This window comes from Oryza sativa, chromosome 4 (assembly GCF_034140825.1).
Source record: "Oryza sativa Japonica Group chromosome 4, ASM3414082v1".
In the NCBI taxonomy this organism is placed as follows: Eukaryota; Viridiplantae; Streptophyta; class Magnoliopsida; order Poales; family Poaceae; genus Oryza; species Oryza sativa.
The window spans coordinates 29,703,590-29,726,294 of NC_089038.1; the positions used below are offsets into that span (position 1 = coordinate 29,703,590).

At 45.8% G+C, this 22,705-nt stretch overlaps 1 protein-coding gene and 1 pseudogene across 1 annotated transcript; both read right to left on the bottom strand.

The window, feature by feature from the left end:
• Positions 1-2,777: 2,777 nt before the first annotated feature.
• On the bottom strand, positions 2,778-5,790 carry LOC136356235 (uncharacterized; annotated as a pseudogene).
• Positions 5,791-15,889: 10,099 nt separating this feature from the next.
• LOC4336757 (brassinosteroid-responsive RING protein 1) lies at positions 15,890-17,014 on the bottom strand. The gene has a single exon (XM_015780892.3). It carries the CDS (start codon positions 16,861-16,863, stop codon positions 16,225-16,227), a length of 639 nt encoding a protein of 212 aa, XP_015636378.1. The 5' UTR covers positions 16,864-17,014; the 3' UTR covers positions 15,890-16,224.
• Between the last annotated feature and the right edge of the window lie 5,691 nt (positions 17,015-22,705).

A 22,705-nucleotide genomic window follows, 5' to 3' on the forward strand; every position in this document is an offset into this window, starting at 1 on the left:
CTATAGATAAGAGAAAGTTTAATAGTATAGCCCAAGTTTAATAGTATAGCCCACTACTAACTCTAATTCATCTATAGCCAATCTAATAGCCAATTCATACAATAGTTGCTTACAATACTATTAATATCTAGTTCCACCTATCATACACACATTACGTCTTGGAGTCCGTGCTGTAGCTGGCTATAGATTTGTAGCCCGCTGCCCTTCTCTCTCATCCTTTATCTCATTAAAATATATTTACGGATGGCTAATAGCTGCTATTGTACCTGCTCTAAGGAGATTTTTTTTATTAACATAAAAGGTGTTTAGACTAGCTAGTTATGCACCCGCCAGTGCATGCTAGAGGTCATAACTCAAGGTTAATGTTAGGAGCCGAAAGCAATCCAATATGTGATGTGTTTCCAGCCAGCAATCCGTTGAAGGGGATATGACAAACAAACCATAATATGACCAAACTCAGCGCTGAACTAAAAGAAAAAATGGCTAGTCCCTGCACATATCATAAAACATTAATACTCTAATTTTTAATATAGGCTAAAACAACTAAGGATCGAAATTCGAAAAAAAAATGAAAAAATATATATTTTTTTCAATATTTTGTGTTTATATACATGCATGGAAAACATTTACACAAATATACCTCCTCCGCACAACACGCGGGACCGAGGCGATATCGCTCTTCCATTCCGCAGGACCGGTGGTCGCGTAGGACGGACGTGCGACACCGCCTCGCTCCCGCAGCCCGGGAGAGCAGCAGCGTGGTGGAGGGCGGTCGTACGCGGTCCCAAGGCCGTCGCGCGGCGCCATGGCGCGGGACCGCAGCGGTCGTGCGGCGCCGCCGCGAGGGACCACGCCGGTCGCACTGGGAGCTTTCTAGGTGAACCAGGGATGGGTAAGACGGGAGGATCTCACCGATGCGCATAGGGGGACCTTGCTATCACTTAGAACGCGTGTCGACGAGTTTCGCTTTGGCTTCTCTGCGCGAGCACGACGACCGACCTAGGGCTTGAGCTCAATGAGGCCTAGTGGTGGCATGGTGGGACAAAAGAGGCGAGGATCAATCAGGAACTGGTGGTGGCATGATTAGCATGAGGTGGTGTAGTTCCATTAGAATTGCTAGCTAAAAAAATTTATGTGGTTTAACGCTAGTCAATAATAAAGGGGAGTTGGGGATTTGTCCCATCACCTTATTTCTCATTATGATTTACTTTTACCTTACCTTTTTATTACTATTAAACTTATGGCTGTGTCTTATGACAGAAGCCGGAGATGTAATCCATTTCCATTATCTAAAAGGGAAAAGTCCATTTTACACCCTCGAATTCTTATGCTTGTCTAAAATACACCCCCGAACTACAAAACCGGATATAACACACCCTCGAACTATCAATACCAGACACTAACCCCCCCGGGCTGTTTTTACCCTGGTTTTTGCCACGTCGGATGCCACGGCGGATGCCACGTCAACCCTAGCCCACGTCTCCCCCCCTCTCTCTCTCTCTCCCTCCCTGCCCTCTTCGTTCTCCTCTCTCTCACGACCATTAGCGGCGGCGGCGCGGAGCTGCAAAATCAACGGCTACGGCGGTGGCGTAGAGCTGCAAGTGCGGCGGCGGCTGCGTAAGATCCAGGTCAGCGGCGGCGTGGAGCCGTGAGGTCGGCGTCGGCGTGGAGTTGCGAGGGCGGTGGCGGCGGGGAGCTGGTGAGAGGGCGGCGGCGCTGCCTCGGTTGCGCGGACGGTTGCCGGCGGAAGCCTCTGCGCGCAGTCACCAGCGGTAGGTTCGGGCGTCGTCGCCGCACGCGCCTTTGGATATGGCTCAGCAGGGAAGAACCAGCTCGACGCGTGGTGGAAGCAACGACGAGTTAGTGGACTGTTCTGCCGACGGAACAAGTAGATGGAGGGGCACGAGCAGCTCTGGAAATGGCAGCAGATCAAGTCAAGGCAGAAGCAATCCACCTCCGATTCGATATAGGGAGGGTCAATTTGATTATTATCCAGCTGTTCTTTGCGATTGTCGAAGGAAGGCAGCAAGATGGATTTCTTGGAGTGAGGATAATCCATCTCGGAGGTATCTGACATGTGCAAGAGCTCGGGTGAGTTGGTAAAATATTAGTGTAATGCATTTGTTGTTTAAATAGAAGTAATATTGTTCCATTTTTCTTGTATATTGAGCAGGATGGTGGCTGCACTTTCTGGAGTTGGTATGAGCCAGAAACTACACCTTATTTGAGGCAAGTGTTAAATGATTTGCACAATGTTGTTCGTGGTTTGAAGGAGGAGAAATCAATTCTGAGAGCATCTCTTGTGAGTGCAAGAGCACAAATTGATGAGCTGACGGCTGTGCACAATGGAGATGTGGCTGATTGGACAAGAAAGCTAAAGGAGAAGGATGATTTAGCTTGTGAACTTAGAGCTAGAGTTGTTCAGTTAGAAGAGGGAAGGAAACTTCTGTTGCTAATTGTTGCTGGACTAGTATTGCTGATAGTTGCATTATGGCTTAGGGGATAGGCATGGTTATGTTATCAGTCAAGTTTTAGATTCAGTGGTAGTCAGATTCAGTGGTAGCTCCTCATGTATGCAATCTGTATGTATGCTATGTATGGGATGGCAATGAAATGAAATTAAGTTATTTTCTCAATTGATCTGTTTGTCAACATGTATTTGGCTAGTATGAGCAACAGTGAAATAGTTCCAGGAGTTTGATATGTGTAAAATTTGTGTGAAATCTGTCTACAAATTAACAGAAGTTAAATGTGGCATTTATAGCACAGCAAGCCAATGAACCAAACTAATATGTTGGCATTTAGAACATAGTAAGCCAATATTTGGCATCATAACTGACAATAGGCATGTGTTTTAGCTTAATAACTGACATTATGCCTTAAGTTTGGCATCATAACTAACAATAAGCCACAAGTTTGGCATCACAAAGTACAGGCATAAGTTTGGCAATACATAATAAGAGCTAATTGGTAGCAATGGCTTTACTACTCATTGCCATCAGATCTTGGGGGTGATAGTAGAAGTTGTGGTAGCCTTCTCTTTCTTTGTGGTGAATTGCTTCTAGGAGCTGGTTCATGAGTTTGCACATGAGCACTTGCAGTTCCAGAAGTCACGGTAATGGTCACATTTGATGAGGCATGTGCTGATCGTCCATGAGCATGCAGGTTCATTGTTGCTGTTCCCCCTAGAATTGTTGCCACCCTTGCAGTGGCAGAAGTCCTTATCACTCTCCTCTTACCGATGTCAAGCTACAAGAGAAGAGTAAAATGTTAGTATGCACAAATTCAGGTCTCAGATTTAGATGATGTAATTAACCTACATTGACTGTATCCTGTGAAGACTTCCTAGATTGTAAACCAAGACCAGTGCATGTTCTCTTTGCCTTCTCTGTAGAAATTGCTCTAGCTGATGCATTTGCCTTCCTTTTGTGGCAACTAGTGGAGCTCTGTTGTGATCCAGGTACAGCTAGCTGTTGGTTTACATGAAAAAGAAAAGACAGTTAAAGTTTCATTACATTTTAAGGAGAAACAATGCAATGTATAAATAGAGGGCATACAATAGCTTTTGTTGGAGGACCACTAGCATTTCGTGCAGATTGAACTCCCTGCCTGGAATCACAAGTCGACTTGTTATGACCTACCCCTTTGCACTTACTGCACCTTATTATAGTGCCCAATTTGCATGTTTTAGTTGTCTTGCACTTCTCAGTTATTTCTCTTTTCCTCTCCTTTTTAGGTCGTCCAGGCATCCTCACATATCTGGGAGCTAATGGTTTTGGTCTCTGAGATATTGGCCAAGCATCAATGCCCTCCACAGGTTTGAGGCAATGCTGATATGTGCTCTTGAAGTGATCCACATTATAGCAACTTGCAATGAAAGAATCCAGACTAGGAGACTTGTAATATATGCATGATATGGCATGTGCACAAGGAAGTCCTGACAATTGCCAGTATCTGCAAGAACATGTTTTGGTGGACAGATTTACTGTGAACCTACTAGTCTGTGTCTTTACCTCAAAGCTATCATCCCCATTGTAAATAGGATGGCAAAAGGCTGACTCTGTAATATAACTCTTCAATCTCTTGTATATGTTTGGACAGATTAGAGTATTCCACTTAGCAGCCTTGTCTCTATTCTCTTGTATTCTGACCATAACTTTGCATCTAATGGCCTCAAGCATGCTAATGATTGGTAAATATCTGGCTTGCACAATCCACTTATTGAACGATTCGCACATGTTGTTGTCAACTGAATCACAATCAGATCCTATCTTGAACCATGCCCTGCTCTAGTGATGAGGGTCTGTATCCATAATTGCCCTAGCTCCATCCACAGTACACTGAGCAAGTTGGGCCTTTGCTAGATTGAAAAGAATGGAGTTTGGAGCTTTGGCACACCTCCAAATTTCTTTTGCCACTCTTTGTTCCTGAATTTCTTTTTCCAATTGGCATAGATATGTCTTGCGCAGTTTCTATGTTCAACTAAGGGTGCCCAATGGTGGACTGCATTCAGAATACCCTACAATGTGAAAAATAGACAATCAATCAGTACATGGTTAAATTGATGGTCAGCTAAATTCTTACAATGAATTAAATAGCTCACCTTCTGCTGGTCAGATATGAACACCCATCCTTCACCAGAACCAACTTTCAAATCTCTGAAGAGGAGGCTACAAAACCAGTCCCAAGAGTCGTTATTCTCTTTCTCAACAACTGCCCATGCAATAGGGTACATTTGGTTATTTGCATCTCTACCAATAGCACAAAGAAGTTCACCATTGGTTGCTCCCTTGAAAAAACAGCCATCTAAACCAACTACCTTCCTACAACCAGCAAGGAAGCCCCTTTTGCAAGCATCAAAACAAACATAAAATCTCTGAAACACAGGTTCTACTTCATCTAAGTCTAGTTTTACCATCACTGTGCTTCCAGGATTACTTCTCAGTAATTCTTCTTGATAATTAAACACCAAACTGTATTCTCCCTTCTTATCATCAAACATTTTCTTCATCACTAAAGCTTTTGCCCTTTTGATCTTCGATATACTAACATTGGCAAACATCTCCTCACTTATAGTAGTCTGAATGTGATTCAAACTCCATTGTGGATTGGCTTTGATCAGGTTCTCATACTTCTCAGCAATTCTTCTTGAAGTGACAAGCTTGTTTTCTTCCTTTGTGGACATGTATGCTCAGCAGTAAAACTATTTATTTGCCAACTCTCTGACCTAGTTGTGAGTGACAGTAGGCAGTACCAAGGACATGTTGCCCAGTCACACTTGGCTCTAACTCTATGTGACTCATCTTTTGTAAAGTTTATAACCCTCCTTTCAGTCAAGGCATACTGAATTACTGCATCCTTAAATTCCTTTTTACTACTGAATTTCATTCCCAGAGAAAATGGAGAGGTTGAAGAATTGTTGCTTCTAAACCTTGGGTACTTAGATTCATGCTTTACCAACTCACCACTGCTTCCTTGTTCATCAAAAGAGGCCTCATCATCACTTGAGTCATAATATGGGGTCTCATGTCCTTCCTCTAGCACATACGGCACAATACCCCTACTTGGTTCAGCCCCACCAGCCCATGTAATCTCATCAAGCTCAGAAACATGACCAGCCTTGAATTTCCTCTTAAACTCTTTGAATGTCTTCTCAATTTCGTCAGCCTCTTCATCATCACCAGAAGAAGATGAATCACCAGGTAGGTACTCACTGTCTGAGCTACTATCTCCATTACTTTTTGTACCTACACTAGATGTCTTGAACACCTTTCTCTTTCCACCACACATATCATTCTTGTTTACATGAGTTGGTGAAGAATTTATCATTATGACCTCATTACCTCCAATCAGTTCTACAGTATTGTCATCTAAATCATCGTTATCACTAATTTCTTTCATCTCATCCTCAAAATCACTACCAACTTCATCCTTGTTTGCCTCAGTATCTATCTCCTCAATATCAACCAACTCAACATAAACATCTGCCACAACTCCTTGTGTGGTATACTTTGCCATTAGAAGGCAAGTCTTATCATCATGCAAAACCCTGAGTCCATCGTCTATTGATTTCCCAGGAAAACACCAGTGAAACAACGCCTTTTCTGCAACCTCACAATGCTCCTTTGCTTGATCACGAATCTCATTAAGGGAAACCTTCTTGCGGTCAACGTAAGACAATGCTTCACGTCCATTGACATAACATGTGTTCTTGCCATCAAAAAGAAATTCACCATTGAAATGAAATCTGACCACAAGCTTATCTACTGCATCCATCTAACAAACCCTACAACCAATTTCACTTGATTTATCAAAGATTGTATAGTATCACCTCTAACCCTAAAAACAGAAATTTCCCCACTGCACATACCTTCCTGTTCCCCAAACAAGCAGGAAACCTCCTCTCAGCTTCGCTAGTCTTGATCATCACTACCTGCGTCGGCGGCAAGAACCTCCGCCGCCGCCGCCGCCGCACCCGCCGCTTGCTCGTTCGGTCGTGAGGAGGGGTCGTGAGAGAGAGGAGAACGAAGAGGGAGAGAGAGAGAGGGGGAGAGAACATGGGCTTGGCCCATGTTATGTTTTGTGATGACGTGGCTAGGGCTAACGTGGCATCCGCCGTGGCATCCGACGTGGCAAAAACCAGGGTAAAAACAGCCCGGGGGGGTTAAGTGTCCGGTATTGACAGTTCGAGGGTGTGTTATATCCGGTTTTGTAGTTCATGGGTGTATTTTAGACAAGCATAAGAGTTCGAGGGTGTAAAATGGACTTTTCCCTATCTAAAATAAATATACGATATTGTTCTATTTTTCTGAGGGCTCGTTCGGTTTGTAGGATTTTCAAAGCATAAGAATAGAAAAAACGTAAGAATAATATGGGAATATATGCGCAAATATAAGGATTGAAAAACACATGAAGCTTCCCAATGGTTGTTCAGCAAGCTAGTCAAAGGATTGAAAATATTTAGTTGGAGTGGATTTTTGCCCTATGTTTTTCCCCTAAAAATGGAGGAATGGATTTTTTTTTTGGTGGATTCCCTTGAAACGTAGGGCAGTTTAGTTGTTGGATTGTATATTCCTGTACCTTTTTCTTTATGATTCCTTTGAAACGAATGAGCCCCGGTACTTAGAGACATCTGCTTTCATTTTTTCCCCTTTTAACTCAAGAGACATCTACTCTTATGATCTTATCAGTATACAATACTACTACATCTTGTTTGAACTCCTGGACGCGGGTTTCCTCGATGGGTGATAATAGTGATTATTGAGTGATGCTTGGGGCAGGGTTCGTCAGCAACTCCATCCGTAGTGCATAGCAGAGTGAGGTTTTAGCTACGTCATTCTCCACGCTGGTGTGCGCTTATATTAGTTATATACACCATAATCCATAAACTGCCTAAGACTATAACTATGGCTGGTTTTTAGCTCACACTGAAGTTTAGAAGTTTGGTTAAAATTGGTACGATGTGATAGAAAAGTTGTGTGTATGAAAGGTTTGATGTGATGGAAAGTTAGAAGTTTGAAAAAAATACTTTAGAACTGATCAGGGCCTATACAGATGCTCATAGATATGGACCTTATCGCACTAGAGGAACATAAATGATCATGAAAGGGACAGGCAATTGCATTCTCCTTTCCTACTACCGAGCACTCATGTCCAGTGCCCTAAGTCTTGAGGAATATGAAGTAGTTGTTTGGTCCCATATCAAACTGGCAAATGACAACACATCCCTTGTCCCCAACAAAATGGGGCAATTGTGTTTCTGCCCTTACTTTACATCTCAGTTGTAATTTTACCACTGTTTTTTAGGGTTTGTGATTTTGCCCCTGTTTTTTTAAACGAAGTAGCCGTCTGCCCCTGTTTGGACGGTAGTTTCGTGGGCCTAGGATTTCCGAATTAAACGATAAAAGAAAATGCTATTATAATTTGTGAATGACTATTCTACCCTTGCTTCAATGAAACAACCAAATCCCCAAACCTTGCTGTCCCCGATCCAATCGAAAAACCTAGCTTGCTAGGTTGCAAGCGGCGGCGGCAGGGGCTTACGCGACAGGCGGCGGCGCGCGGCAGGGAGGAGCGGCGGCTCGGGCCAGCGCGCGGTGGAGTCGGGCGCGGGCAGGCGCGGCGCGGCGGCCCCGAGGAGCAGCGGCTCCGTCGACGCGGCGGCGCGGCGGCCCTGCGGAGCGGCGGTTCCGTCGGCGCGGTGGCACGGCGGCCCCGCGACCGAGGAGCGGCGGAAAGGAGCGGCGCGGCTCTGTCGGCGCGTCGGCGCGGCGGCTCCGTAGGCGCGGCCCCGCGGTGTTGCACGCGCAGGGAGACGCCACGGCCGGCGGCCCCGCAGCCAGCAAGCTGGCAAGCAGCGAGCTAGCAAGCAGCGAGCAGAAATTATTGCTGAAATTTTGTCCTTGATAGTGTGCTGTTATCTTCTATAATTTGTGTCCAAATTATTGATGAATTTCTGTCAAAATTTTGTCAAAAATATTGTTCTGACATCGTTTATAAACTGTGTTCAAATTATTGCGAAAATTCTATCAAAATTATCCAAAATATTGTGTTCTATCAACTTTTACAAAATTTGTGAACATTTATTTCCCATATGAAATTTGCTCAAAATTAACTTGAAACATGTATCATGTGCAGGCCAAAACATGTTCAGGGGTATACTTGTCCATTCACCACACGTTTAACACCGTTACCATCAGTTAACAGAGTAGGGGCAGGCAGCTGCCTCGTTTAAAAAAAGCAGGGGCAAAATCACAAACCTTAAAAAGTAGGGGTAAAATCACAATTGAGATGTAAAGAAAGGGCAGAAACACAATTGCCCCCAACAAAATCGGCGGTGTACGGATGATGAGCAGTGAGCTAATTAAGCCTGAACGTTCTACAGAACTTCAGGTGCTAAGCAGTTAGCTGTAATTGTCAGTTCAGCGCAACCATATATGACACGCACTCTAATTAGCACTGTGACTGTGCCAAGGCTTAATAAGGCATGATCACTCATTGCTTGAAAGTGACAACCATGATTCGCACTCGGTGAGTCAGTGGTGGTTTTTGTGTGGAAAGCCATCCACACGCTCCCACTCCGAAGATATCAAAACGAGGTTTGGGCATGTGAGTGCTCCTGTGGTGTCTTGTTGAATTATATATAAACGAAAGGCTAATTGCAACAAAAAGGTAAGAACAAAGGCTAATGGGCTAATGATATGATACGAGTCGGCTGCATTTCCACTGGCTCAAAGCACCATAGGCTTTGGCCGCCTACCATTTCGAGTGTTTTGACATCTGTTTCGTCAGTCAAAACAAGGAGAATTGCCGGTGCAAGTCGCAACAATGTCGGCTGATCTCTCTTGCAGTGGAAACTTGATAAACTCTAAGCGTGCTGCTGCCGTCCTTTTCCGTGGCTATAGCCATGGTCCACTCTTTTTGAGAAAAGGGCAAGCAATTTGGCCGTAGAAGGGTCCTCTGCCTATAGAGCTTTTGGTTTTGGCGAATTCATCACCTTCAACTCTTCGTGATGCGAAACCAAAACCAATGCTACGATCTGTGTGTGAGTGGACAAAATCCAATAGATAATCCTGTGCCTAGAAATGGAGAACCCACCAAGCACCAGCATACGTCTGTTCAATTAACAGCAACAACAGACAGGTCACAAAAGATGACAGTTTTACTCATGGAGGTGAGCTCACTCACTGAAGGCGAACGGTTTGTGATCTGGGATGCATCCAAATCGTCGAAATGGGCGGCCACCGGCACCTAGTATATGTCATGTCATTTATTGCAGTTTTCTACTACTCCAGTAATGTGATTGTCTTCCGTGCTAGGACCCCTAACATTGCATGCCCTCTTGTGAGCATTGCTGTTGGACATTCAACGAAGAGAATGGGCGAATGGACAAATTACCTGCGTCCCACAGTTCGTAGGCTACCGACGCCATACGAGGATTAGGCCTTGTTTAGTGGGGAAAAATTTTTAGTTTGATTGTCACATTGAATATACTACATACATTTGAAGTATTAAACGTAGTCTAATAACAAAACAAATTATAGATTCCGCCAGTAAACTGTGAGACAAATTTATTAAGCATAATTAATTTGCCATTAGCAAATGTTTACTATAACACCACATTGTCAAATCATGGCGCAATTAGGCTTAAAAGATTCGACTCGTAATTTACACGCAATCTGTGTAATTGGTTTTTTCCCTACATTTAATACTTTATACATATGTTTAAATATTTGATGTGACAGTGTTACACAATCAAGTTTTGTGTTGGAACGGAACAGAGATGCACGTAAGTCAAAGAGGGCAGACAAAGTCGTGCTCCTACTAACTCCGCAAGAGCCTGAATCAATCTAGCGCAATTATGTCCTGGAAGAATTGACACGTTTCGACTTATCACGTTGCATCGTTGTAGCCTGTGGGCCTACGATCCACAAAATTTCAAATGTGTAATCCTAAGGCAAAAGTCCATTTTAGGTCCCTTATTCCACCGAGTATAATCATATCACTAACGCAATACCAGAAATCATGACACCCCCAACTTACAAACTAAGTTAAATTAAATATATAGGTAGATAGTTTCACTGATGTGGCATCCTATCCAACAAAAAGAAAATAAATAATCATGTGTGGGCCCACATGTAAGTGGCCACCTCTCCTTCCCATCTCATCTCTTCTCTTCCCCTCGTCCCCTCCATGCCAAGGGTGAACCCGTCGTCTCTATCGCGTGGGAGATGTTAGGCAACACGTCATAAGCTTTGCTCTGTGTTGTGACTGGTGAGATTGAGGTGGCTAGCGAAGGCGGCGGAGAGGAGGAGGGAAAGGAGCTAGAGGTTAAGGTGTTGGCGAGGTCCTGGAGTCGGGGACGACGACAGCCGAATGGTGAAATAGGAGGTGTAAGCCCGTGCGTGCGCCATGTCGCAGCCGGTAGGATCGTCGATTTGTCGGCCGAGTATAAGGGAAGTCGTGTCTGTCTCGATGTAGTTTGTGCGGCGAGGACTCATCGATGAAAACAACCCAGACTTGTTGGTGAGCACCTCATCATCATCATCGGCGTTGAGCAGATGGCCGAGTAGCGACCGATTCATGGCCCCTCCTCCCTGCCGCTGGGAGTTGGGCTCGTCTCTATCACTCGGTTCAGTCTAGAGCCCCGAACAACGTGTGCGGTCGGGGAAAAGGAGAGAAGAAAAAAGTGGGAGCTGACATATAGGCCTCACATATTCTTTTTATTTTTTTTCTTCTCACTTATATATGGGTCCCACATGTTTTTCTTTGTTGTTGACTAGAGTGCCACGCAAGAGAAACTGGTCATCCATATTGCCATGGGATTTAATTTAACCCGGTTTCACAAGTTGAGAATTAAAATTTGCGGTATTGCGGTTTAGGAACATGATTAAACTCAATGGAAAGCTGACGGATCTAAAGTGGACTTTTTCCTAATCCTAACAGTTGAAGTAATATTTTATACTCATGGGACACTGTTCATAACTAAAAAACCAGCCCGAGTACTATTTGGTGATAACGAGCCCAACTGATGTGTGGTCGTAACTCTGTTAGCCAGAACCGATGGGCTTGGTAATGGGCCCACCTCTTTTAGTCCATCAAGCAAATCGTACAACCCAGTTACTAAAAGGCCCCAGATAATTGGTGGGCTTGCGCACTTCCCTCTCTCAAACATGCAGAGTAAAGTGAACCTAGAATCTTGGCAGTGGGACTATCTATACATTTGTCGATAAATTTTTCCCCAAAAATTTATCAGATGTAATTATAGTACAATCGTAGTGTAATTACACTGTAACTTATATGTAATTACACTGTAACTTGCATGTAACTACAGTGTAACTTATATGTAAGTTTTACATAATTTTGAATCGTTAGATCTATTACACGATCTGTTTTGGTGAGGAAGAAAACAAATCATAGCACACATATGTGAAAGAATTTGTTCCCACGACTTTCATTTTACCGAAATAACATGTTACGGAAAGATTTTTGAAAATTACATACAAGTTACACTATAGTTACAGTGTAATTACACTACGATTGTACTGTAATTACATCTGTCAAATTTTTTGGGAAAAATTTATCGATAAATATATAGCAAAATCGCTTGGCAGTTGGCAGGCACATTCTAGTCAGGACTCAGGAATTACAAAACTAATTGGATACTTGGATATGCATATAGATGGTTAGCCAATTTTCTCATATGAAAAGACCTGCAGAATTTGGTTAGCTCGTAGCTGAAACTTGAGAGAGACTGTGAGAGAAGGGGTTGCTGACTTCAAATAAGCAAATACTATATCATGTTGCTAACGGACAAAAGTGTTAACATCTGACTAGGGACACTTCAAGCGACTGGAAATTCTATTCCTTTGCCCTGTTCTAGTAGTATTTAAGTTCACATCTCAATATAAATCTGCGATTGTCAGCTACCGCTGAAAGGGAGGGGACGATGGGAATATTTAGCGGCAGGTAGGTAGGCTCTCACACAGCGGTTGCCATCTGAAGTGGCCACAAAATCTCCATAAAATCCGGGATAACATGCATATGTTTCATTCCTGATGTTGCTCTGCCTACGAAAAGAGGGTGAAAACAACACACACGCCTTCCTCGTGCAGGCGAGGCAAGAGAGCAGGCCACCGTGGCCGTTGTCCTCCGGCCATCATCGACGTTGCGAACGTTTCAACGATGTGTCGAGCAAAGCAGCACTGAACCTGCTGCGCGATGCAACGTGCAAAATGGCGGTAGTAGAAAGTCAGCCAGATGCATCGCTCCTGAGCCGATGGTTCATTGGCTCAAGGAGTTGACGCCCAGGTCCAGGGTCCTAGTGTGCCCAAGCCCAACCACCTCTGTTCTTCCCCTCCTTCTGTTTCTTCTTGTCTGGTAGTAATGCATCTTAAACGAAAACAAAACGGAAAGGGCGGTGGCGGTGCATGTGTTCCATGTTCAGAATGTCGTCAGCCAACGGGGGGTCCAGACATAAACCAGGATCTTAGAACACATCTCTCACTAATATGATATGATTGGGATCGCCACTTGGTCACTTGAAGAGCCGAAAGTTTGGAGCAGATATCCATATGTAGATCAGCCGTTGCTGAAGATTCGTGTCCTTGGTGGTGGCATTCACGCCCGGTGAGTATCCGTTTCGTTTCGTTCAGTTCGTTCAAAAAAAAAAAAACTATGCTCGTTTCGTTTCGTTCTTATCCTGGGCACGAATCGGCTAAGCCTTTCGCTCGGAGAGATCGATCGTCGGTGAGTGGAGGGTGAAAACGATGGATGATGTGCGAAGAGGCTGATATAACATGGGCATGCTGCTGAATGACCTATCATCCCATGATTGCTTTCAGGAATACGATCCTTACATGTCACGGCCTCTCAAGCTGTGTGCTCTCCTCCAAGGGCTTGCCAGCCAGTTGCCGGTTGCCAAATGTGCCGGAACAACATGGGGGCATTCGTCATGTTACTCTCAATTGCATTTGCCGGATAATTAATTATTCGCTCTGTCCCAGAAAAAATAAATCATAAATATGATGTGATAAATTTAATACTACAAACTAATATCCATATTTATATTACTTAGATGTATCGTATTTTACATTAGATTTGTTTTTATGGGATAGATAGAGTAGCTCTAGGAGGCACCGGAACAGGGTTCCTCTTACCGTTTTCAGTGCGATTACCAGACCTCCGTGATAAGGTGGTTACTCAGTAACCGCGACTCCGTGAGACATACTGTGGTTTTAAAAGCTGAAAATATTACCGTGTATGGTAACCGTGTTAAAGGCGTGGCAATTGTGTGGTTTTGTACACCCTGCGCCGGAATGGCCAATCTGCATAAGAGAATCGTACGGCGCGGGGTTAATTTTGTTTAGCTCTACAGGTTGGCTGGCTCTGCCGGCCTGCCGTTATACGGCACGTCGAAAGCGGGGTCAGGCCAAAGCGGCCAACGCCACAGCGTCGCGTGTACGATAATGAGCCGGTGGGGACGGGAATTGACGTGTCATTATTCCCCATCAATTATCACCTTTGAGTTCGTTTTTGGTTCCATTCAGTGCATGGATCGGGAATAATGCCCCCACCACCCTTCCTTCCCTCTCGCATATGCTTACCACTGCTCACTGCTGTCTTCATTAGCAGCAGCAGCGTAGAAGTGAACAGGTAAAGAATTGCATTTTGGCTGTCATGGAACCATGGCTACTATATACAGTAAGCAGTAAGCACATATATCTCCTTGGTTCGCATACTCAGCAAGTACTATTATGTTCCCTCATGAAAGTACATGGCGTTGCTTGCCGTGCTAGTACAAAATCCGTGGATAATAATGCTGTTAATACTCACTGTGTTTCGGTGCGTTCAGGTTGGGTACACACCGGCTTGCCCACCAAATGCAGGAGTAGAGAGGCTATCAACACCTGTCCAAGCTCCGTGCTCTGAGCGAGACTGAAATCTCTTTACCCCGCGCTGAAGATTATACGTACTACAAGGGGCGCACCACGTCGCTGTATGGAGGCGGCCAAACCTGAACGGTAAGCTAGGCCGCGCTGCCTTCTACGTCTCAAACTTTCCAGCTTATCGCAAAAAGGCCTGAAGTTTCAGCTTTGGCTCTACTACGTCTGAATTGTCTTCTCGCTACGCTCACGGTGAGGTGAAGTTGCCATTTCTCCCTTTGCGTCTACCGGCACGAAAGCTGTCTGTCCTATCACTGTGGAAAGTAGACAGGGTAACTACTGCACCAGTAAGGGGGTGTTTAGATGGGGCTAAAACTTTTTAGCCCATGTCACATCGGATGTTTGGACGCTAATTTGGAGTATTAAACATAGACTAATAAAAAAACTAATTTCATAAATGAGAGCTAATCCGCGAGACGAATTTTTTAAGCCTAATTAATCTATAATTATAAAAAGTTTACTGTAGCATCACATTGTCAAAATCATGACATAATTAGACTCAAAAGATTCGTCTCGTGAATTAGTCCAAGGATATGGAATGTGTTTTGTAATTAGTGTATGTTTAATACTCCAAATTAGTATCCAAACATCCGACATGACATGGATTTGGAATAAGTCCCTGGAAACCAAACAGGCCCTAAGAATCTGATGAAAAAATCCTCCCAAGGGCAATGCATGACGCAACAAGCGTCTTGAACAAATTCTTGGCCTTTAGAAGAGCATGTGTAGTGCGTACCCTTAACCCGTCTCCCCATAGCACGCCGCCTATCACCGTGAGTTTTTCCGCCCGCGCTGTGCCCTCGCAAGTCGTCGCGTGCCCTAGCTAGGGGACACGGCTCTATCTCCTTTTCAGCTAGGGGACGAGCGCGAGGGATATGGTACGGGAATAGGCGCCACAGGAGACGGTCTCTTCAGCCACTATGTTCCCCTTCCACCCATCTCTCTCTCGTCGGTTCTCCTTGAGAATGTGAGGGTGGGGATAGGGGTATTTTGGAAATTTTTCATATGGTTTTTTTTTAGGACACCCACTACGGACTAAGTACCTTTAGCCAGTTGCTCTAAGTACGGCTTTTGGTTATAAGATGAGTATTTCTAAAAGTGATTTTAGTTAGTGAGTATACTCTAGACATGGCTTTTATTGCTTTTATTATACGTGCCCGAACAATTGTTTTGAGAAATGGGAAATGGCGTTGGATGTTTGGATCCGAATCCGGACTACGGGAAGGCTGCGGCTTTCGTACTTTCCTGTTAAACAAAAAAAAAACGCAGAGACAAAAAAAAAAAAGAAGACCGAACTGAAATTGTACTAGTACTCTTTCCACAATAAACGGGTAAGGTAAGCAGAGCCCCTCCGTGCAGTAGAGTGACGCCAATTATGCAACGAAAAGGCTAAGCAGATGAGAGGGTGACGAGAGCACCATGGTTCTTGGAAGGAGAAAGAAAAGGGTCCAAAATGCCACAGATTGTTGCATCCAAAACGCCAAACTGAACAAATTTAATCAGCACAAAGATTCACTACTTCTCAAACCTGGAAGATGGAATCTTCTGTACAAAAACAAAAACAAAAATAAAAATCTACTAATCATCTAGCCTTTTTTGGGGGGTTTGCTTTACTCATTTTTGCCTATGTACAGTTGAAGGCGCCTCCTGTTCTTGGTCTTCCCCGAACACGACGACCAATTCAGTCGTTGTAAAAACTGCGCATTCCGGGTCGCCGGTGCCCTGCTGTGCAGTAGGTGGATATTGCCAACTCCGTGAACCAACAGCGGCGGTTCACTGGTTACTGGTAGCCGCCAAGGCCAGTGAGCAGCAGCTCGTGCGGCCGTAGCAGAGTCGGCGTGGGCATCGGCGTGAGGGGCGCGCCGAAGTAGGAGAAGTCGAAGTCGGAGGCGTCGGGCACGCCGGCGGCGGCCCAGAGCGCGCTGGCCATCTCGTCGGGGATGAGCGGCGCGCGGCAGAGCGGGCAGGTGCGCTGGTCGTCGTGCTCCATCCAGCGGTCCAGGCAGCCCCGGTGGAACACGTGGCGGCAATTGCTGAGCCTGCGCACCTCGTCGCCGCCGCCGATGCCGCTGAGGCACACCGCGCAGTCCCCGCCGCCGCAAACCGCCGGGGCCGCGGCCACCAGCTCGTCGAACCGCACCACCGGCAGAACCTCCTCGATGACCATCGCCGGCACCGTCCGGAACTCGGCGCGGCGGTGCTGCTGCTGTGGCGGCAGCGCCTGCGCCGGCGCGCGGTGCTCGCGCGCGTGGTCCTGCAGCACCGCCTGCTGCTCGTCCCCGAGATCCAGCAGGTCCCCGAGGCCGACGGCGTGGAACGCCCAGAGGAGGAAGCGGCGGATGTAGCCGAGCAGCAGGAGGAGGTGGAGCAGCTGCTTGGGGAGCAGCAGCTCGGAGTAGCAGCAGACCGGGAACCCCATGCCGGGCTGACGCGAAGGCGAGGAGGAGAAGGGAAGGCTCGTCGGGAGAGGTGCTCCCGCGCTCACACGGCGTGTCGCGGTGGAGGCGGTGCGCCTGATATGATGATGTGGTGGGGAGGGGGGGGGGGGGGGGGCTGGTGGTGGTGGTGCGCGGATGAGGAGGAGAGGTCGTGGAGAGGAGAAGGCTATATAAAGCGGAGGCTAAAGGGAGGGGTGACGCGGAGGGGTCGGGGGCCTCGGGGCCCCGTGGGGCGGAGGCCGCACGGCTCGCGTGCGTGGGGCGCGCTCTTGGCTCTTGGTGGCGTGGCGTTGCGTCGCGTGGTGGTGGGCGGATGCTGGCTGCTGCTGCTGGGGTGTGGAGTTGTGTGTGGCGCGCGCCCGGACCCGATGAGGACTCGGGCTCGGTCTCGGTGAGTCAGTGGGGGCGTCACGCCGTCGCGCCGTGTGTCGCGGCGCACGCGGGCCCGGTGGGTGGTCCTCCGCTCGCTTCCGTGTTGGCAGCCGCTAGCAGCCACGGTCGGTGCGTCGCGCACGGTTAGCCAAGGCGGGAGGCGGCAGGCAACACAAGGAAACAGACAGCTTTGCCTTGCGTTCCGAGCAAATCTTTCCTCGATTCACCTACCTTGATACGGTAAATACACGTGGGTACTCGCCTGGAATACACTAGCAACGGCGGTCGAGTATGAGATGACAATATTCCCCTTCGATCTACGATAGTAGCCGTGCGAAATCACGAAGTTTAAGTACACCGTGCCATGGACGACGGGGAGCGGCTGGAGGCCGTTTTCTTTTTTGCTTTCTTTTTGGACCGACGAAAGTTTGTGTTGGGTTGGCTTGGCCGGGCAAAGAAAGTGATGCTTGCAGGAAGGTTCTTGGATTCTTTTGCTTTTTGAAGCCGAGCGGGATGGGGGACGCAACACGACGAGTGCTTTGTCACGTCGCGGGGGAGTCGCAGCCGTCTGCCCTTATTTCAGAAATACTCCACTCCTACTCTACTCCGTAGCGTTTACCAGCGGTTTTTCCCTGATATTTTCCGCTGCCATCACGCCACACTCATGCTGAAATCTTGAGTAGGTACAGGTTAGAGTAGTATTCTTGACAATACTTGTTGTATTCCTACTCTGAGAACAGAACATCAAAGGGGCTTGTACATGGCTACATTGGCTATGAAGTACTAACCGCAATCTCTCCAAAAATTAAAAGAGAAGAAAGTGCCAATGCATGCTGCAGTCCTCTTTTCTCAGTTTGGCTAAGCTAGGCCCGGCTATGGCTTCATTAGATTAATCATGACCCGTACGTCGGTGCACATTCTTTATTTCTTCCAGAAAAGCATCCGTCGGTTCTTCACTCTGCAGTACTAACAATTGTTAATCCTTTCTTGAGTTGGTCAATTACGTGGTCTAAAGTGGTTTAGAACGCACGTATTCAAAAGGTTCAGTCTAGATATCCTTTCCAGAAGTATAAACAACGGGAGCTAGTGAGCAATGACCCCGTTCAAAAGGCGGCCGGCCCCGAACAACGAAAGGTGCCCTGACGCAATTGGTTGGATTAGCAAAAGATTGCATCAATCGGCAGCTCGTCTGTACCTATAACAATAATGCTCAAAGATATCCTTTAATTATGAATAGACAGTTTGTTGACACTGTTGGTGCATGAATGATGCATTATGAATGTCGTTCGGCACACTATCATACTCGATCAAAGCAGTGGAGGGAGCGAATCAGGGATTCTGTATATGCACTGACAGTGCTAATGGTGGTGCAGAAAATACACCTGGCACCTGGCAGCTGAACTTTTTTTTCTTTCAGAAGGTGACAGTCCTGATATGAACTGTGATCCCGGTGAAAATTAATTAATCCGATTCAGGTTTGTGTTCCGTGGAGGACTGTAAACGATGGTGGTGTTGGAGCTGATTGGCATCAAAAGGATCAGGGTGAAAACTCCAGCAGTGCATGCAGCATGTCCCCTGGCATGACAAGCAGAAATTAGTCAGCTAGTACTAGTGAGGCGCAGGAAATTTTCGTTGTTCCCTTGCACGATCGAAAGAGACGTTCACCAATTTCCAATCACTAGTCAATCAGTCGCGAATTTGGACTTCCAAAGTCTGCAATAGCAGCGACTACAAACGCGCCAAGCCAATTGGCATTACAGTTTAGACCTAGAAATCAACAAAAATAATCTCATCGGAAGCAAACAAAACGGCTGCTGTGTTAGGCTGTCCCGCCGCCAGCTGCATTGCAGGACGACTCGATCTCTAGTACGTAGTACCGTTCTACTATCACTCATGATTCATCCAATGCAAAGGTTGTGATGCCCCATCATTAAGATTAGCCCAATCTTCTTCGATCCATTAGGTCAAGTACGGAAGCACCCCATCACCGTCGCTTAATTGCGTGATAACCAACATGTCGTGGTGTTTGGTCTAGCTAATGAAGTGATCGGACATGAGAGCCATGAAGTCTTGTCTGCTGAGATCCTGTTCCCTCCTTTCCATGTTTGCCTTTCAATCTGAAAATGACATAAAGAGGACGATTGAATAAGAAAGGATAAGAAAAACGAGCCAGTTACAGTCTTTAGTTCAGTAAAAAGAAAGAGTTTGTATGCCAGATTAATTCTTCGAGCTGAAGTGCCAATGCACCTTACATTGGCACATTGCACAGTGCTCTCTGGCTATTCGCGGAGCAAAAACACCACTTAACATCCAGCGAACAAGTGTAGGATTAATTATCTTATCTATACACATCAACTCCCCCAGCTATTTGCCGTCGCTTTTCCTGTAGATTTGCTGAGGCGACCAACCAAAGAGGATTCCCTCTTATCTTGGCACTGAACAAGCTAAAGATGTACCGTTGGCTAGCCAGAGATAGAGTACTTTAAATTAAAACGCTGATACACATAGGCGACAAATAGGCATGGTACATCTGAGAAGGATAGGAAATAAAAATGTTGCATCCAATGCGCATCAGGTAATGTGACTTCACCAGCTGTATCCTCGCTAACATCACAGACCGTACGATGCCACCGAGCTTCGTGAATCCTGATTGCTTCTAACTCCGCAACAGGGGTACTGTAGCTAGGACAAACTGTGGCAGCCTCCTGTCATCTATAGATCTACAGGACTACAGGAAGTGAGGACAAAAAATAGCTCAGCGAGAATTTTGGATTTTTGTTAACCTGACCTTTTAGAAAACTTATTTTATGTATAGACCCCATATAACTACCCTAGAAGTAATATTAGGCTGTATTTCCCCGGCACGCAAAATAAAGTACATATTACTGTATGATTAATTAAGTATTTACTATTTTTTTCTCAAAAATAGATTAATATGATTTTTTAAGCAACTTTCATATAGAAATTTTTTGCAAAAAAAGAACCGTTTAGCAGTTTGAAAAGCGTGCTTAGCAGTTTGAAAAGCGTGCGCGCGGAAAACGATGGAGAGGTTGGGAAAGGGAGGTAACCACCGGAGCCTTAGGCTTGTTCTATTCTAAGGCCCCCTTTGATTCAAAGGAAATTCATATGAATTTTAAAGGATTTTATTCCTATAGAAAATTTTCCTATAAAACCCTTTGAATCAAAGGAATTAACCGTATGTAATCCTATGAAATTCCTATGGAATGCCTCTTCCCATACAAGTTTTGGAGAAATTTTAACAAGAGGTAGAACCTCATGGAAGAAATCTTTTGAATCTTTATCTCTCCTCAAATTCTTGTGTTTTTCCTGTGGTCCAATCAAACGGTCATCCCTATGTTTTTCCTGTGTTTTACAATCCTCTGTTCTACACTTACATTCCTGTCAGAATCCTATGTTTTTCCTATTCCTCCGTTTTTTCATTCCTGTGATTTAAAGGGCCCTAAACCTTTTATGCTAGGCATGCAAAACGATATAACTCATTAACAGTTCACTAATTAAGTACTAACAAACAATTAAAAATAGATTAATATGTTATTTAACACAACTTTTCTATAGAAATTCTTTTGCAAACAACATAAGCGTACACGTAGAAAATTTGGGAGTAGTAGATTGAAAAGGGTAGTGCCGACCACACCCTAAGAAATGGACCAAAACCTCGGTGCGTCAGTAGTTGACGTTGACGTTTGAACGCGTGGGGATGAGATCACGACACACATGGCATGAAATCCACATCAGTAAGGATGCTACAACGGATTTGGCATTGAGCTAAAATCTTCTTAGGCTTAGTTCTAACAGAAAAACTATACAACGGACCCCGTCACACGGGATCGAGTCTCGAATCGTGTCCTGACACAAACAGCTCTATAGCCTTTAGACCCGCCTCCATTTCCGCTCTCTCGTAGTATATGCGTCTGGTACATATGTCGCAGTAGGGTCATGCATAGTGGGGTCCATGCACTTAGTGAATGTGTGCATGCATGCACGGAGTATTGCTCTACACTTAAAAAATATAATTTCTCAAAAAACAAATCTTCTACTGTCAGGGTTACGGGTAAGTTATATCCTCTACCCTTCGATATACGTCACATATCGATATGGTATACTCGCGCGTATACGGACGTTTTCGGCATACGTTAAGGAAATTCATCATGGAGTTCTTAGATGGAAGGAGTCCTACTCGGACAGAAATGGGTCGTCATTGTATCGTGCCGGGTCCGATGTCTCCGAGTCCTACTTAGAGACCGGTTGACCTGCGATATAAAAGGGACCCCCGTGAGGACCTAAGGCATCAAATCTCATAGCCAACACATCCACCACAGCCGACAAAATTGAAGCCTACAGGAGCCAAGTCGCCGGGAGATCTAATCGAACCTGTTCGATTACGACCTCGTCGGTATCATCGAGTTATGCTTTTCCCTTTGTAATCTGTGGTTTCCATCGTATAATCCCATATCTACTAGATTGGGGCTATTACCTATCAAGGGGCCTGAACCAGTATAATCTTTGTTTTTTGCCTGCTTGATGTCGTATTACGTAGATCCTTGTATCGGCGTACCCCAATACCCTCTATATCTGGTTTACGGGTATCCCCCGTCGACAGTGGCGCGCCAGGTAGGGGAACTCGGTGCTCAAGGTTCTACTACTATGTCATCCAGCTTCGTCGACAACAGCGTCAACACCAACCTCTACCAAGGAGTTCTTGCTTCAACAATGCTGGTGTGGACTCAAGTCGGCGAAATCGTCTTCCCGGTTTACACCACGGTGCCGATCTCGGCTGGTCTATCAGTGACCGGAAGCGAGAACGCAGTGGCTACAACCCAGGACGACTCCATGTCGAAGGATCCTCCCGCCGAAGCGGAGAACGGAACATCGACGACATCCGAGCCCGAGAAGGATCCTAGTGCGGCCAAACCTTATATTTCCGATAAGAATCACGAGCCGACGAGGATGAATTCCGAGGTGACAAGGTCCTGGTGTCCTATCCACAAAACCAGAAAACACACCTTGCAAGCCTGCTGGGTTTTTCTCAACGTCCACGCTGAAATTCGTGCCTGCAAAGAGCGTGGAATTCAGCGCACTTCTTCAACTCGTGATGTCTATTGTCCTATTCACAAGACAAAAAATCACGACCTCTCAAGCTGCAAGGTCTTTCTCAGCGCCATGAAGACATCACCTCCTAAGGTCCAGCAGTCACATATCCCCTTCAGGGATGAGGACAAGGAACAAGGAGCGACGCCGATCTCAGATCGATTCGTTGGGGTAATCGACATCGATCCCCATGAACTGTCAGTCCTGCACCTGCTCGAAGACTATGGCTCATCGTCAACAAGTACACCACGCAAGGTATTGGCTATCGACGGGACCAGCACGTCAGCGCGCGCTAATGCGGAAGTGGAAAATCAAGTGACTACCCCGGCCCAGCACATCAGG

What these genes read in the sequence shown, in the direction of transcription:
- LOC4336757 (XM_015780892.3), bottom strand. Translation starts at nt 16,863, where the DNA reads ATGGGGTTCCCGGTCTGCTGCTACTCCGAGCTGCTGCTCCCCAAGCAG.